At 38.5% G+C, this 14,090-nt stretch overlaps 1 protein-coding gene across 1 annotated transcript; it reads left to right on the plus strand.

Annotated features, from left to right (window-relative positions):
• Nucleotides 1–3,203: 3,203 nt before the first annotated feature.
• ubqln1.S (ubiquilin 1 S homeolog) lies at nucleotides 3,204–14,090 on the plus strand. The gene is made up of 11 exons (XM_018243866.2): nucleotides 3,204–3,703; nucleotides 5,995–6,146; nucleotides 6,244–6,356; nucleotides 6,907–7,169; nucleotides 7,759–7,917; nucleotides 8,682–8,889; nucleotides 9,000–9,142; nucleotides 10,237–10,320; nucleotides 10,444–10,559; nucleotides 12,249–12,414; nucleotides 13,220–14,090. The coding sequence occupies exons 1-11, from the start codon at nucleotides 3,578–3,580 to the stop codon at nucleotides 13,370–13,372; spliced, it is 1,683 nt and encodes a 560-aa protein (XP_018099355.1). The 5' UTR covers nucleotides 3,204–3,577; the 3' UTR covers nucleotides 13,373–14,090.

The raw sequence follows: 14,090 nt of genomic DNA on the forward strand, positions 1-14,090 counted from the left end.
TTTTTTTTCTCCCTTAATAACGTAAACCTTCATTTAAAAACTGCATTTTGTGTTCAATTATGTTATCTTTGACTAATAGTTAACGGTTTTTGATGAGCAGAAACATTTAACTGTGACAAACATGCAAAAGAATAAGAAATCAGGAAGGGGGCAAATAGTTTTTCACACCACTGTATAAAATGTTCCATTTATCACTAATCTTTGTAGTGTATCTTTTAGCCAATTCTCTATCCAGGTACAAATACTATGTTCCAGGCCAAAATTCTTTATTTAAACCATTAATAATCTGTTTGGCACCAAATTCTTTAGCAAAGTCGATCACATCCACTGCCATCCCAGAATCGAGGTCCCTGCTCACCTTCTCATAAAAGGAAAACCACTGGGGTCATTTACACCTGAGGAAGGTATTGGGTAACACACCTTCCCAAAATGTTGTGATTGGTGTCAAACCAGGATCAGGAGCTTACATGTGGATGACAGCTTTTTTATATTTATTCTCATAACCACTGGCCAATAAAGTTTGTGTTGCAAAGTAAACTAGTAAGGACAAACAACGTACTATCCATGCTTGGAGTTGTGGTCCAAGAGCTGTACCCTGGGATAGCTAATTATCGTAAATAATGAATGACTATAGTTATAATGAAAATTGGGGACTCTCAAAATAAAATTGTAAGGGGCCACTCTGTGTCTGTCATGAGATATTATGGGACCATACTGTGTCTGTCATGAAATACTAAGGGGCCAAGCCATGTCTGTCTGTCACACAACATTTTTTTAACTATACATTGAATCTATGTGAGGTTTTTTTTACAGTGAAATGTGCTGAAATATTTTGCTCATCCCTTTTAGCAACTGCAAGGATTCACTTCCAGCTTTGTGTATCTTAGGCTTGTAATATATCACTGTGCTAGATCTTTGACTGTGCATGAAATGCATAAGGCTATTTTCGTACCTTGTGTTTTTGCAGTAAAGACTTTTCCATACATATGCTATTCCATGACATCTATAATACTAGACTATTCTTGCAAAGAAAGCTAGTTCCTAAAATTCTTTCTAACACACTCAAGTAAATCAAGTGAAGTTGTTAGCCTTCTTGCCTTGCTCTGCTAGGGTTCTTGGTTTAATCAGACAAAAAACAGATACAAATGTTTTTTTGCATATATGTTAATAGGAACAGTTTGGGTTTAATGTACTTTATTTTGGGGGTATTACGTTTTATGATCAGAGCAAGGGCTACATTAGAATGTAACCACAAATTTCCATACAAATAAAACACTGCTAAATGTGTTGGTGCTTTAAATATTAAAAAATAATTAATGGCCTTTATTTTGAGACATTCAATTTAGCTCGATGGGTAGGGTTACAGTAGAATGAAGTATAACTTCATATAAAGAAAAGTATTTGGGGATGTAATGTAATTTATTTACGTGCACTAGGTATTTGGCTAGAGAAAGAATCTTCATTAATTGGTTAGTAGTAAAACTCCCAGAAATGTGTTCAAACTTTCATAACCAGCCACATTTTGTAAAATGAACATGATAATTAGGGGGGTGCGATCATAAAAGGGGCGTGGTGAAAACATTTTGCCACACTTAGCGCTACAGCGCAGCTAATGTTTTTGTCCCTTTACATATTTCAAATGTTGAAAAGTATTAGGGATGTACCGAATCCACTATTTTGGAATCGGCTGAACACCCAAATCCTTTGCGAAAGATTTGGCTGAATACTGAACCGAATCCTAATTTGCATAAATTAGGGATGGGAAGGGGAAAACATTTTTTACTTCCTTGTTTTGTGACTAGTCATTCGATTTCCCTCTCCGCCCCTAATTTGCATACACAAATTAGGATTCAGATTCGATCTGGCACAAGGATAGGGTTGCCATCTTTTCTAAAAAAAATTCACCGGCCGGTGGGGAGCGGGAACAAAAGGAGGGGTCCGTGATGTAAAAGGGGCGGATCCATGCACAGTGACGCAAAAGGGGGCAGAGCAACACATGCATTGGCCTGAAGTTTGAAAAAAAAAGCTAAGAACTGAGGCCTGAACTGAAGTGCTTTTTCTTAAAGGTATTACAAATTATAGGCAACTACATTGCCGGTAAATTTGTAATTAGGGTTGCCCCCTTTTAAAAAAATTTCCACCGGCCGAGGGAGGGTGCGGGAACAAAAGGGCAGGCTGTGACGTCAAAAAGCCAGTGACGTCGTGACGGTGAAGGGGCAGGGTCACGGTGTGCGATTGGATGGGACAGGTTGTGATGTCAAAGGGGGCGGAGCCACAGCGCGTGAGTCGCAAGAAGCTGGCAAAAAGGTGAGTTTTCACCAGATTTGGGGGCAGGCCACGGCCTTTTGTTAGGTGTATCACAAATTTACCAGCTGCTACATTGCCAGTAAATTTGTAATACCGGCAGGTGTGGCAACTAGGGTTGCCACCTTTATTAAAAAATGTTACCGGCCAGTGGGGGCGGGCACCAAAAGGGGGCGGTCTGTGATGGTAAACGGGGGTGGAGCTATGTGACATGCCGCAAAAGGGGCGGAGCAACAGCGCTGGAAAAAAGGTAATTTCTTTGCGAATTGGGGGCAGGCCAGGGGCTTTTTTTTAAAGGGTATTACAAATTACCGGCAATTGCATTGCCGGTAAATTTGCAATACCGGCCCCGGCCTTGGCAGGTATTTTACCAGCTTGGCCGGTAAAATACCGGCTGGATGGCAACTAGGGTTGCCACCTTTTCTGGGAAAAAATACCGGCCTTCCTATATATTTATCTTTTTTCCCTATTAATAACCATTATTTTTACCGGCCAGGTGGCAAACCTAGTGGCAACTCTACAGAAGGATTCGGCCGAATCCGAAACTTGCTGAAAAAGGCTGAATCTTGGCCAAATCACGAACAGAATCCTGGACTTTGTGCATCCCTAAAAAGTATGATACCCAGCTTCTTTATTAATTTTCTTTGAGTTTCATTGTATACCTTATCCTCGTCCCCCTAGTATTCAGGGTGATTTGTGCACATTGGCTGTACTGGATCAGAACTTCTAATACCAGTTTATATAATTCTATGTCTTGTAACTGACAATTTCCCACAAGCATCTTGCTTGTTAAATATACACCGAACTGAAACACAGAAGAAACCACCGAAATTGAAACAATTGCACTGTTCTAGCAGTTTCTATTAGGCGGTTACGTCATTGAGATGCGCCGCGGTACAGAAACAACGCAGGCGCAGCACGTTGGTCTCTAGAACTGCTGCAGAGCAAAGTTGAGGCTTCGACGTCCCAGCGTGCTCTGCGGCTACGATGTGTGACGTCGGCGGATGAGGAAGCGCTGTTAGTGCGGCCTGTAGCTGCGCCAAAACTGCCCAAAAGAGAGAGGCGTAAGTCAAGAGACACCAGCCCCAGTGATTTGTATAGTATACAGGGTCAACCTGGGCTGCAGCTGCAACACACATCTGTATGAGAGCCAATTACCTGCAAGTCAAAGAGTTGCCTCAGGGCTAACAGCGTGCGGCGTATATAAACACCAGGAATACTGACTTACATATCTTCCATTCCAAGAGTCTGCTTCCTGTCACTTGTTGGAACCATGTCGGACCCCCCAAGTTCCTGTACCCCATCAACCTCGGACCCTGCTCGCATCATTAAAGTGACAGTAAAAACCCCCAAAGAGAAAGAAGAATTCGCTGTACCTGAAAACAGCAGCGTCAGGGAGGTGAGTCCGGAAAAGACAGGGTGATACTCGGCCCTAAACTCTCTGCTCGTCCCTGTTTCTGCCAGTGTCATCCGAGGCTTCACTTTATTTAATGTGCACTTTATCACTCGTGGCCCTGACTGACCGTAAAGTAAAAGTGCATTCCCTTTCATTTCCTCATGCTTTTCATCGCACTGTAACATTGCTTTGTCACTGTCACTGAGCCATTATCACTGTAACCTTTCCTTAAAGGAACAGTAACACCAAACAAGGAAAGTGTTTTAGAGTAAATATAATGTAATGTTACACAGCACTGGTAAAATTGGTGTATTTCCTTCAAGTAGACTACAATAGTTTATATAAACATGCTGTGTAGCCATTTTAAAGCTAAAAAAGAAGAAAAGGCACAGGATATACAGCAGATAACAGATAAGCTCTGTACTATACAATGACATTCTTCAGGACTTATTGATTACCTACTGTGTATCCTGTGCTTGAATGGCTGCCCCCATGGCTACACAGCAGCTTGTTGCATAAACTATAGTAGTGTTTCTGAAGCAAACACCCCCGTTTAACCAGTGCAGCTCAACAGTACTTGATATTGTCATTCATTTAAAGCATCTTCATTTTGCATCCTGCATTTACAGGTGATTTGTCATGGGAGCAGTTGCAAGGCTAGCAACTAAATTCTTACAATCACTTCCTATTTATTTTTTTAATAGTTCGTAAATGTTCGGACCTGCTGGTACACTTGTGGGCCAGACACTGTCACTTGTAAACATGGCATTAGCCACTTAGGCAACAAAACAACGGTAATAACGCTTTTTTGCCTAAAGATGTGAAGGAAGACATTTGAATATGGAATTTTTATTTTTTTGTCCTCTAAATCATCAGTGTGGTGCTGATGGCAACCCTATTCATGTATTAGTTATCCAAGGAAACATAAACTGGCCGCTAAAGTTAACGTGTCAGTTGACTGTAACTGTTAGCTTCAAAAAGTAGATTAACAATTTGCCAAAAGATGAGGAACTACTGACTTGTAAACCATACCATGTTTGTTAAATAATAAAATTGATGCAAATTGCCAATAGAAGCGCTACAAAAAATTTGTGTCAAATAGCAAGGACAATGAAGATAAGGGGAGAAAATATACCGGTACTCACAGTTCACCCCAGAAGAGACGAACAGATGCGGCCACGACCCGACGGGATTTTTAGTCCCGTCCGATCAACATCTGGCCGACTTTCGGCCAGATATCGATCTGGGAAGCCCGATGGAGGGCCCCATACACAGGCCAATAAGCTGCCGACTCGGTCTGTCTGCAGCTTTTATCGGCACGTGTTTGGCCACTATTAGGATGAATACTATCTTTTTATTTATAGTAACTTTAAATCTATAAATATAAAATAAAGGTATAGGGATTTGTGTTCAGGATGAAACCAATGATAAGAATAAAATAATGTTTTTGTTCAAAAATGTGCAAAAGACTATTAACAGCGTGACATTGGGTTTAATTGTATAGTTATGTGAATTATCTGGAACACTTGTGTCTAATATGGAGCACAGTGCTAGAAGGTGACTAAAAAGACATTTAAACTTGTATTAAAAAAAAACAAAACACCACCAACATGGATTTATATAAGTTAAGTTATCATTTAGTTAAAGCTGTGGATAACAGGACCGAATAATGTATGTGTGTTCATTCTCTGATCACCTGACGGCAATGACCAATGGGGGAAAAATGCAGGTTTTAGCTGCTAGTGTGGGAGTAAAAGAGACAGCCCTGTTCATTCACTGATGTAACCTATAATGAATGCATGCCCTTGATTTGTGTGTGAGCATTATGACTGGTATGAGTCAGCAGAATGGACTTAAGATAGCAAAGTTTAATTTTGTGATAATCCAATTGTATATATTAAAAAATATATAAATTTTTCATATGAAAAAATGGGCTAAATATATGTATTATTTGGATACATTTCTAGAGAGACCTGCGGTGTTTGAGTATAATTTCCCTTTAAGCTCCACATCAATGTCTCTCGTTTGCCTTTAGACTCAGAACATGTTGATCCTTTTTTAGTCAAAGCAGCTCCAGAGCTTATGAAATATTTTGCATATATTTGGAGGTCACATTACTTGTTGGCTACTTCCCTTTACATTCAAAGGGATTTGTTTTGGCAAGTGATGACCGTATTCATTTTAAAAAAAAAAAATAGTCTTGATGGAATTGCAGCTTGCTAATATGAGTTTAGAAGCAACTGGTGTTGTTCATTTTCAGTTTTCCTGTCTATATCTAAACATCTTTTATGTAGTTCAAGGAGGATATCTCCAAGCGCTTTAAAGCCAACACAGAACAACTTGTCTTAATATTTGCTGGGAAGATTTTAAAAGACCAAGACACCCTTGGCCAGCATGGAATCCATGATGGGCTGACAGTTCACCTTGTCATCAAAACTCAGAACCGGTAAATAACTTGATTTCATTTTCATACTTTCATGCCATGTTCTGCATAATTCGTGTTACTTAATTTTATGGATTGTTTTAATACTGCTTTACCCTAGATCACAGGCTGCACCTGTTCAGTCAAGCAGCTCCAACACATCCACAACCAGCTCTACAACATCAAGCAGCAGTACCACTACAACATCAACCGCAAGCACTCCTTTTGGCTTAGGTAAGCACAACAACAAAATTATGTCTTTCTCATATGAAGCCTTTATCTTTTAAAATGCAACATTCTGCCTACAGTCTCTTGTACTCACATATCCCTTATAACACCAGCTTACCCTTTTTTAGCTCAGCTGAGTGCTCTGAATTAGCTAGGGTTGACAGTTTATGGCTTTAAACTTCAATCACATAGTCAGCTAGGTCATCCACCGTTATCTGTCCATTTTTGGCCCTAGTTCTCCTGTCCACTGCTCTAACAGGTATGGGATATCAGCATTTAAAAATGCATTGCTGACACCTCCTAGTGATTGTCTTAGCTGATAAGTATATTCATTTAATAAAGTGCACTTTAGATTCCTGCACATTGCTGGCACTTTATAGCAATACACTGTTTCCCAAGGTACTTTGCTTACATCCAAGCATTAATATATATAACAACAAAAAAGCATTTCTCACCCTAGCTGATGTTTAGGGTAGGACCATTAGCAAATGTTTTGGATTCCCAAGAGTAAAATGGTGCTTTCAAATCATATTACTTCCTTCTTGTTCCTGTTTAGGTGGTTTAGGTGGACTAGCGGGGCTGAGCAGCCTGGGCATGAATGCATCCAACTTTTCTGAACTCCAAAGTCAGATGCAGCAGCAGCTTATGTCCAACCCAGAAATGATGGTTCAGATCATGGAGAATCCATTTGTTCAGAGTATGCTTTCTAATCCTGACCTCATGAGGCAGTTGATAATGGCAAATCCACAAATGCAACAGTTAATCCAGCGAAATCCAGAAATAAACCATATGCTTAATAACCCGGATATAATGCGGCAAGTATGTGTATTCTTATGACAACATTATCATTTCTTACAACCTGTATTCTGAATCGCTGTAGTCTAATTCTGAAATTTGTTGGCTCTCCAAAAAACATGTTAATTATAATACCTCAGTTGTACAAAACATTTAATTGGGAGCATTAAAAAATGAGCAATTATTACAGGTGTGGGATCCGTTATCCAGAAAGCTCCAAATTACGAATGGCCTTCTTTCGTAGACTCCATTATAATGAAATCAAACTTAAAAATTATTTCCTTTTTCTTTGTAATAATAAAACAATACCTTGTACTTGATCCAGACTAAGATATAATGAATCCTTACTGGAAGCAAAACCAGCCTATTTGGGTCTATTTAATGTTTACATGATTTTGTAGTATTCTTAAAGTATGAAGATCCAAATTATTGAAAGATCCGTTATCGGAAAACCCCAGGTCCCGAGCAGACTAAATAACAGGCCCCTTACTTGTATATGCAATTCTTCATTTGAAGAATTACTTTTTTTTGAATATGCTTTAGTATGCCAAGTGCTTTTGATACAGTAATGGGAAAAAACATTGATAGCTGTTGCACAATATTTATTTTAAAGACATTAGAACTTGCTAGAAATCCAGCAATGATGCAAGAGATGATGAGGAACCAGGACAGAGCCTTGAGTAATTTAGAAAGCATCCCTGGTGGTTATAATGCCCTGAGAAGGATGTACACAGACATACAGGAGCCCATGCTGAATGCTGCCCAAGAACAGGTAATAGAATCTATATTGCATTTTACATATTATGTAAATACTCTTCATTATCTTCCAACCCCCCCCACCCTTTTTAATCTTTGCAATAAATGAGTACTGTCACAAAGCCCACTTTTAAATTTATATTGTGTGTTTTGTATTACTGCAGTGAATGGCTTTATTATCCGTAAACATGAAGGGTGGTTAAACCTTTTCCCTCCTTGGGGTTTGTGATGTGTCCCATGCACTACAATAGGCAATAATGAATAATATACAGTGCTATGTTCCCTGTCTATGTTTCAAATGAGGGATGGGTGCGTTGTTACGATTGCTGCCAGAATCACAGTAGGAAAAGGATAGGCAGAGGCGGACTTTAGTCTCCTATCAGGTCAGCCTAGATGCTGATTGGTTACTATCCTAAATTGCAGTGTGCTGAATGCCACCAGCTACTCTGCACAGCCAGAGAAATCATTGGGCAAAAGATGGGCAGGATTAATAGGATTTTTCAATAAATCCACCCTAAGCACATTTTTTCTCAGTACATTTCTTCTATATTTAGAGAATTATTATTATTAATGCACTGGCATTCTTTTCCCACAACATGTCCTCTTTAGAGAGAAGCTCAGAGAAGTATTAAAAAAGAATAGCTGGGCACGATGGTAATTTTATTCTACCATAGATTGTGACTGGAGCCACATAAGGGTTAAACTACTCTACAGCTTTCAGGCTGTTCCATAAAGCACTTTTACAACTATTGTAAAGTAACACTAAAATTAACTTTTCAGTTTGGAGGGAATCCTTTTGCTTCTCTTGTAAGCAATGCATCAAACGCAGGCAACCAACCTTCTCGAACAGAAAACAGAGATCCTTTACCGAACCCATGGGGTCCTACTTCTAGCACTGCAGGGTCTACATCCACTGGAAGCACTACAGAAGTAAACAGTGCAGAAAGCAATCCCACAGCAGCATCAACACAACTACCTAATTTGGGAGGTTTGTTTTCATTCTTTTTTGTATAATCTACATTAGCCACCACACCACCAGCAGCATTAAAATGTACTGCAATGCATATCTTTGAAATAATATTTGTTTTCCAATTAAAGCTGGCATGTTTAATACCCCTGGTATGCAAAGCTTGATGGAACAGATTACAGAGAATCCTCAGCTGATGCAGAATATGTTGTCTGCACCATACATGAGAAGCATGATGCAGTCTCTTGGCCAGAATCCTGAACTTGCAGCCCAGGTAAGTAATTCACATGTCTTTTGATGCCTAGTGTTCCCTAGCCTACTTCTGATTAATACAGAAACCTTGAGCTCTACACCAGTAGGGATGGGCGAATTTTTTCGCCTCGTTTCGCCGAAAAAATTACGCCCATAGACTCGTATGGCAGCGTGCGTCAAAAAAAACGCGCGTCAAAACAGTTTCGCCGCGCGACAAATTTTTTTTGACGCCCATAGACTTTAATGGGCGTCTGCGACATTTCACCGGCGGCGAATTTTTGGCGAAGCGAAATGGGTCAAATTCGCCCATCCCTGTACACCAGCATTAAAAAAACATTATGATTTTAGTCATGGTTCTGTACCAGGTGAGATACAGTTCTTGAGTGCAGATGCAAGACTTTATTAAAGTGATACAGACACTAAAAACTACTTTTTAAAATATGAATGTACATTAAACGTTACCTATAGGTCATGTTGATTTAAAAATTAATTTCTGGTGTCAGTATCTCAAAGTTCCTGTTGTAAACCATATAACTAAAAAGAATCCATGTTTTTGCTTGTCTAAAATTCAATTGCCAAACTAGGGGCTTAAATATAAAGTTGGTCCTCCCTCTGCTATAACAGACTCCTCTTAGACCGGTTTTCGCTAGATTTTGGAGATTTGTGGGATTTGCTTCTATTCAGTCACAGGAACATTAGTGAAGTTGGTTATTGATGTTGGTCAATCAGATATGACTCGCAGCAAACTCTCCAATTCATCCAATGGGTGTTCAGTTGGGTGGAGGTCAGGGTCACATTTTGCATGAGGTTTGTATTGTGCTGAAACAGCAAAGAACCTTCCCCCAAACTGTTGCCACCATATATAAAGCATTGAATTGTACAGAATGTCACTGTAACCTGTATCATTAAGGTTTGCCTGGACTTAGGGTACCTAGCCCACACCATGATGATGTGTTAATTGAACACCTTTAAATGGTAGAAATGTATTCACATTTCTTATACAACCTTTCCCATGTAAGGGTATTTTTGCCCTTTGTTGTGTACGGAAAAACTATACTGTGAATCTTTGAATTGTAATACAGGTACCTTCCATATATATTTGCTTTTGCTCTTCAGGTTATGCAGAATAATCCTCTCTTTTCTGGAAATCCTCAACTACAAGAACAAATGAGACAGCAGCTTCCATTTTTCCTTCAACAGGTAAGAGCCCACAGTTGGCATTTGATGAATGCATTTCAGCTGCTGCAGGGATATATATTCTTATTTAAATAAAATGTAGTTTCAAAATACATTGTGATTACATTTTTGTAATCTTGCTTTTAGATGCAGAATCCTGAAACATTATCAGCAATGTCAAATCCAAGAGCAATGCAGGCTTTACTGCAGATCCAGCAAGGATTGCAAACTCTTGCTACCGAAGCTCCATCTCTGATGCCAAGGTTTGCCATACAGCCTTCCTTAAGTACTGTTAATAATTAACACATAGGTACACACTTCTAAATTAAATATCAACTGCATAATATTTTAGATACTTTCTATCCTATGCAATCCTATATCTAATTACAGAACTGAAATGACACAATGCAAATTAAGAAAGTTAGGTTTTCCTGAAAGAAAAAAAAAAGATATATAAATTTCCAAGGTAAACTAAAAATTCCCCCCAGCAAAAAGCCTCTAAAACAAGAGCACATCATTTTCAAAAATTGTCTGGCTATACACGCAAATTAAGTAAAAAAAAAAAAAATGATTCTGATAGTGAAAGGGTTGAACTCTTCCGCATTATTACCAAAGGTATTTTATTCTATTGTGGTGTAATCATATTATGTAATGCTCTTTTCTTTTAAAAGTATATTACATTTTTTTACATCAATTATTTATATAGTTGCTAAATTTCACAAGTACAGATGCTAGAAGTAACCTATGTGCTTTAATTTGAATGAATGACCTTACATTTAATTTGAATGAATGACCATACACTTTGAATGGGTGTATTTTCCCCCTCCCAATTAACTTCAAAATTCTCAGACGAATATACACCCTGCCTGCCACTACTCTTACATTTAAAATCAGCAGTAAAGCATTTAGGCCTTTTATATAAAGGATAATTGATCATGCTTTGTTTTGTTGGATAAAAGGTCTGACCTGAGCCAATATCTAAGGGCTGTGGCACTTGACAAGATTAGTCACCCGTGGTAAATCTGCTCTTTTATGGGTGACTGATCCCTTGAAAATGCATTAAGGTAGTTGAGAAAACATTTGTCTGTTCTTCATGTATTAGCTCAAAGTTTGGTCTACTATGCAGTGCAAAGGCTTTGCAACCATTCATATACATCAGAGATCCCCAACCTTTTGAACCCGTGAGCAACATTCAGAAGAAAAAGGAGTTGGGGAGCAACACAAGCATGAAAAATGTTCATAGGGTGCCAAATAAGAGCAGTGATTGGCCATTTGGTAGCCCCTATGTGGATTGTCAACCTACATTGAGACTGTTTGGCAGTTCACCTGGGTTTTATACAACCAAAACTTGCCTTTAAGCCAGGAATTCAAAAATAAGCTCCTGCTTTGAGGCCACTGGGAAGCAACATCCAAGGGGGTTGGAGAGCAACATGTTGCTCACGAGCTACTGGTTGGGGATCACTGATATACATTAATGCAGGCTGGAAAGCATTTTCAGGAGCTTATTCAACCATAGTAGAGAAGATTTACCACAGACTAATGTGTGCCATCACCCTAATATATCGCTCATAAAGGCCTAGCATTTCTCCAGAAAAAAACAAAAAAACTTTAACTATTACTGCTTCCAGCTGCAAAGAATGAGAAATTTTAATTTTCCCAAAATAAACAGTCATGAGTGGATTCCTATACGTACAAGTATAAAATGAGAACTTTTCCTTTATTCCAAGGCTATATTGCTTTAATATTGCCACAAGACTATATTACTTTAATTTGCTGTGTGTCTTCTAGTGAGAAGATTCTTCCTTCCTTAGTTTTCTGTTGCTTCTCAGAATTTCTACATGAATAACTAAAAACAGTTTGGGTGTAAAGAGAAATGAACATTGGATATATTTTGCCATAACATAATGATCTTTTAAATGTATACATTATATACCAATTTGTTTTCTCTACAGAGGCAATGTCCCTTTTGGTGGACTGGGGAGTGCTAATTCATCACCTGCAAGTGTTCCTTCTTCAGCACCCACAGAAAATTCAAGTCCACTGTCGGGATTATCTGAAGCAGGGCATCAGCAGTTTGTTCAGCAAATGCTTCAAGCCCTTTCTGGTGCTAACCCACAGGTAAGACAGGTGATCTTATAAGCATTACATATACAGCCAAAGGCGGCTTGTATAGCATTTTTGTGTGAAGCATATTTGCAAATGATTTGACACTCCATTGTGTAATCTTGTTGCCCTTTATACTAGCAAAATATAACTGATTAGTTATGCCTGCTCTCCATATATTGTTGTCTGAGCCCTCTTCTATGCTGTTACAAGAAGGCTGCATTGCCATGAGAGGCGCTATATTTGTTTTACACTGAGAGATGCAGATGACTCATATAATAACATAGCACATAGTACAGCTATGCGACCTATTATCCAGAATGCCTAGGACTTGGGTTTTCCAGATAATGGTTCTTTCAATAATTTCAATCTTCATATCATGTCTACTAGAAAATAATGTAAACATTAAATAAACCCAATAAGCTGGTTTTGCTTCCAACAAATATTAATTATCTCTTAGTTTGGATCAAGTACACGGTACTGTTTTGTTATTATAGAGGAAAAATAAATCAATTTTAAAAATTAATTATTTGATTATAATGGAGTCTATGGGAGACAACCTTTCTGTAATTTGCAGCTTTCTGAATAACGGCTTTCCGGATAACAGATCCCATACCTATACTCCTGACATTGTTGTCTGCCACCCTTAATTGAATGGGCTTATAAATGTGTGTATTGTTTACCTCATTCTAAACAATTTAGCATTTTATTTATGAAGCACCAACATATTATAGCAGCAATGTACTATATTTGGGTTATTGATATGCATTGCTAACTCCCAACTGAATATTTTTTTTTTCTTTTGACTTATCTCCTCTAGAATCAGAATCCAGAAGTTAGATTTCAGCCGCAGCTCGAACAACTAAGTGCGATGGGATTTTTAAACAGAGAAGCTAACTTACAAGCTTTAATAGCTACTGGTGGAGACATCAACGCAGCAATCGAACGACTACTGGGCTCTCAACCATCCTAGCAACATTTTCCCAACAAGAAACAAAGTGTAATTTAATTTTTATAATGGCTCTTTAGTCTGGATAAAACACTTGCTTTATTTCAATTGGACTCACAGATTTCCTTCTTGTTCCAAACCAAACCAGATGTATTAGAGCTTAGGGCGAAGTAGAGTTGTTTTTCTGAGAGTGCGGATTAGAGGTTTCATTTGGATGTGCTGCATGCATCAGGCAACACCTGTACCCCTTCTTCCTTCTGCATTGCTTTGTGATTTTTTAAATGAATAGCTTCTGCAGTTGGGTTAACCCAGGGATATTCAATCTTTGGCCCTCCAGCTGTGGTTGTACAGTGTGAGGCTGGATGAGACATCTGCAAGACTATAAGCTTGCTTATCCCTGATTTAACTGGTTTCAGCTGTTAAAAGGTATTTTGCTTTAAACCAGTAGCCTTCTGTAGTAATTTATGTGGAATACAAACTATACAGGAAGTAAAATGTAAGGTTATAATTAGTGATGCAATATCGCTTTTTGTGACTTCAGCATGTATTTTCGCTAGCATTGTGCTGTAAGATTCATATTGCTTATTAATAATTTCCTTTTACCTTTTTTTTTCTGTGGGGGGGTTAAACTACAAAAGCTCACTTGCAACATGACAAAATTAACCCTGACAAACACCTACACGCAGATAATCACAAACTTGTCTTTATGGAAATACAGTATACAATAAAGTACAGTACAGAA

The sequence above is a fragment of the Xenopus laevis genome, chromosome 1S, assembly GCF_017654675.1.
Source record: "Xenopus laevis strain J_2021 chromosome 1S, Xenopus_laevis_v10.1, whole genome shotgun sequence".
NCBI classification, from domain to species: domain Eukaryota; kingdom Metazoa; phylum Chordata; class Amphibia; order Anura; family Pipidae; genus Xenopus; species Xenopus laevis.

Excerpts from the sequence above, each read along its gene's own strand:
- ubqln1.S (XM_018243866.2), top strand. The coding sequence starts at position 3,578 with ATGTCGGACCCCCCAAGTTCCTGTACCCCATCAACCTCGGACCCTGCT. Across the intron at positions 6,147-6,243 it reads GTCATCAAAACTCAGAACCG|ATCACAGGCTGCACCTGTTC; the intron begins GTAAATAACTTG and ends GCTTTACCCTAG. Across the intron at positions 12,415-13,219 it reads TTTCTGGTGCTAACCCACAG|AATCAGAATCCAGAAGTTAG; the intron begins GTAAGACAGGTG and ends TATCTCCTCTAG.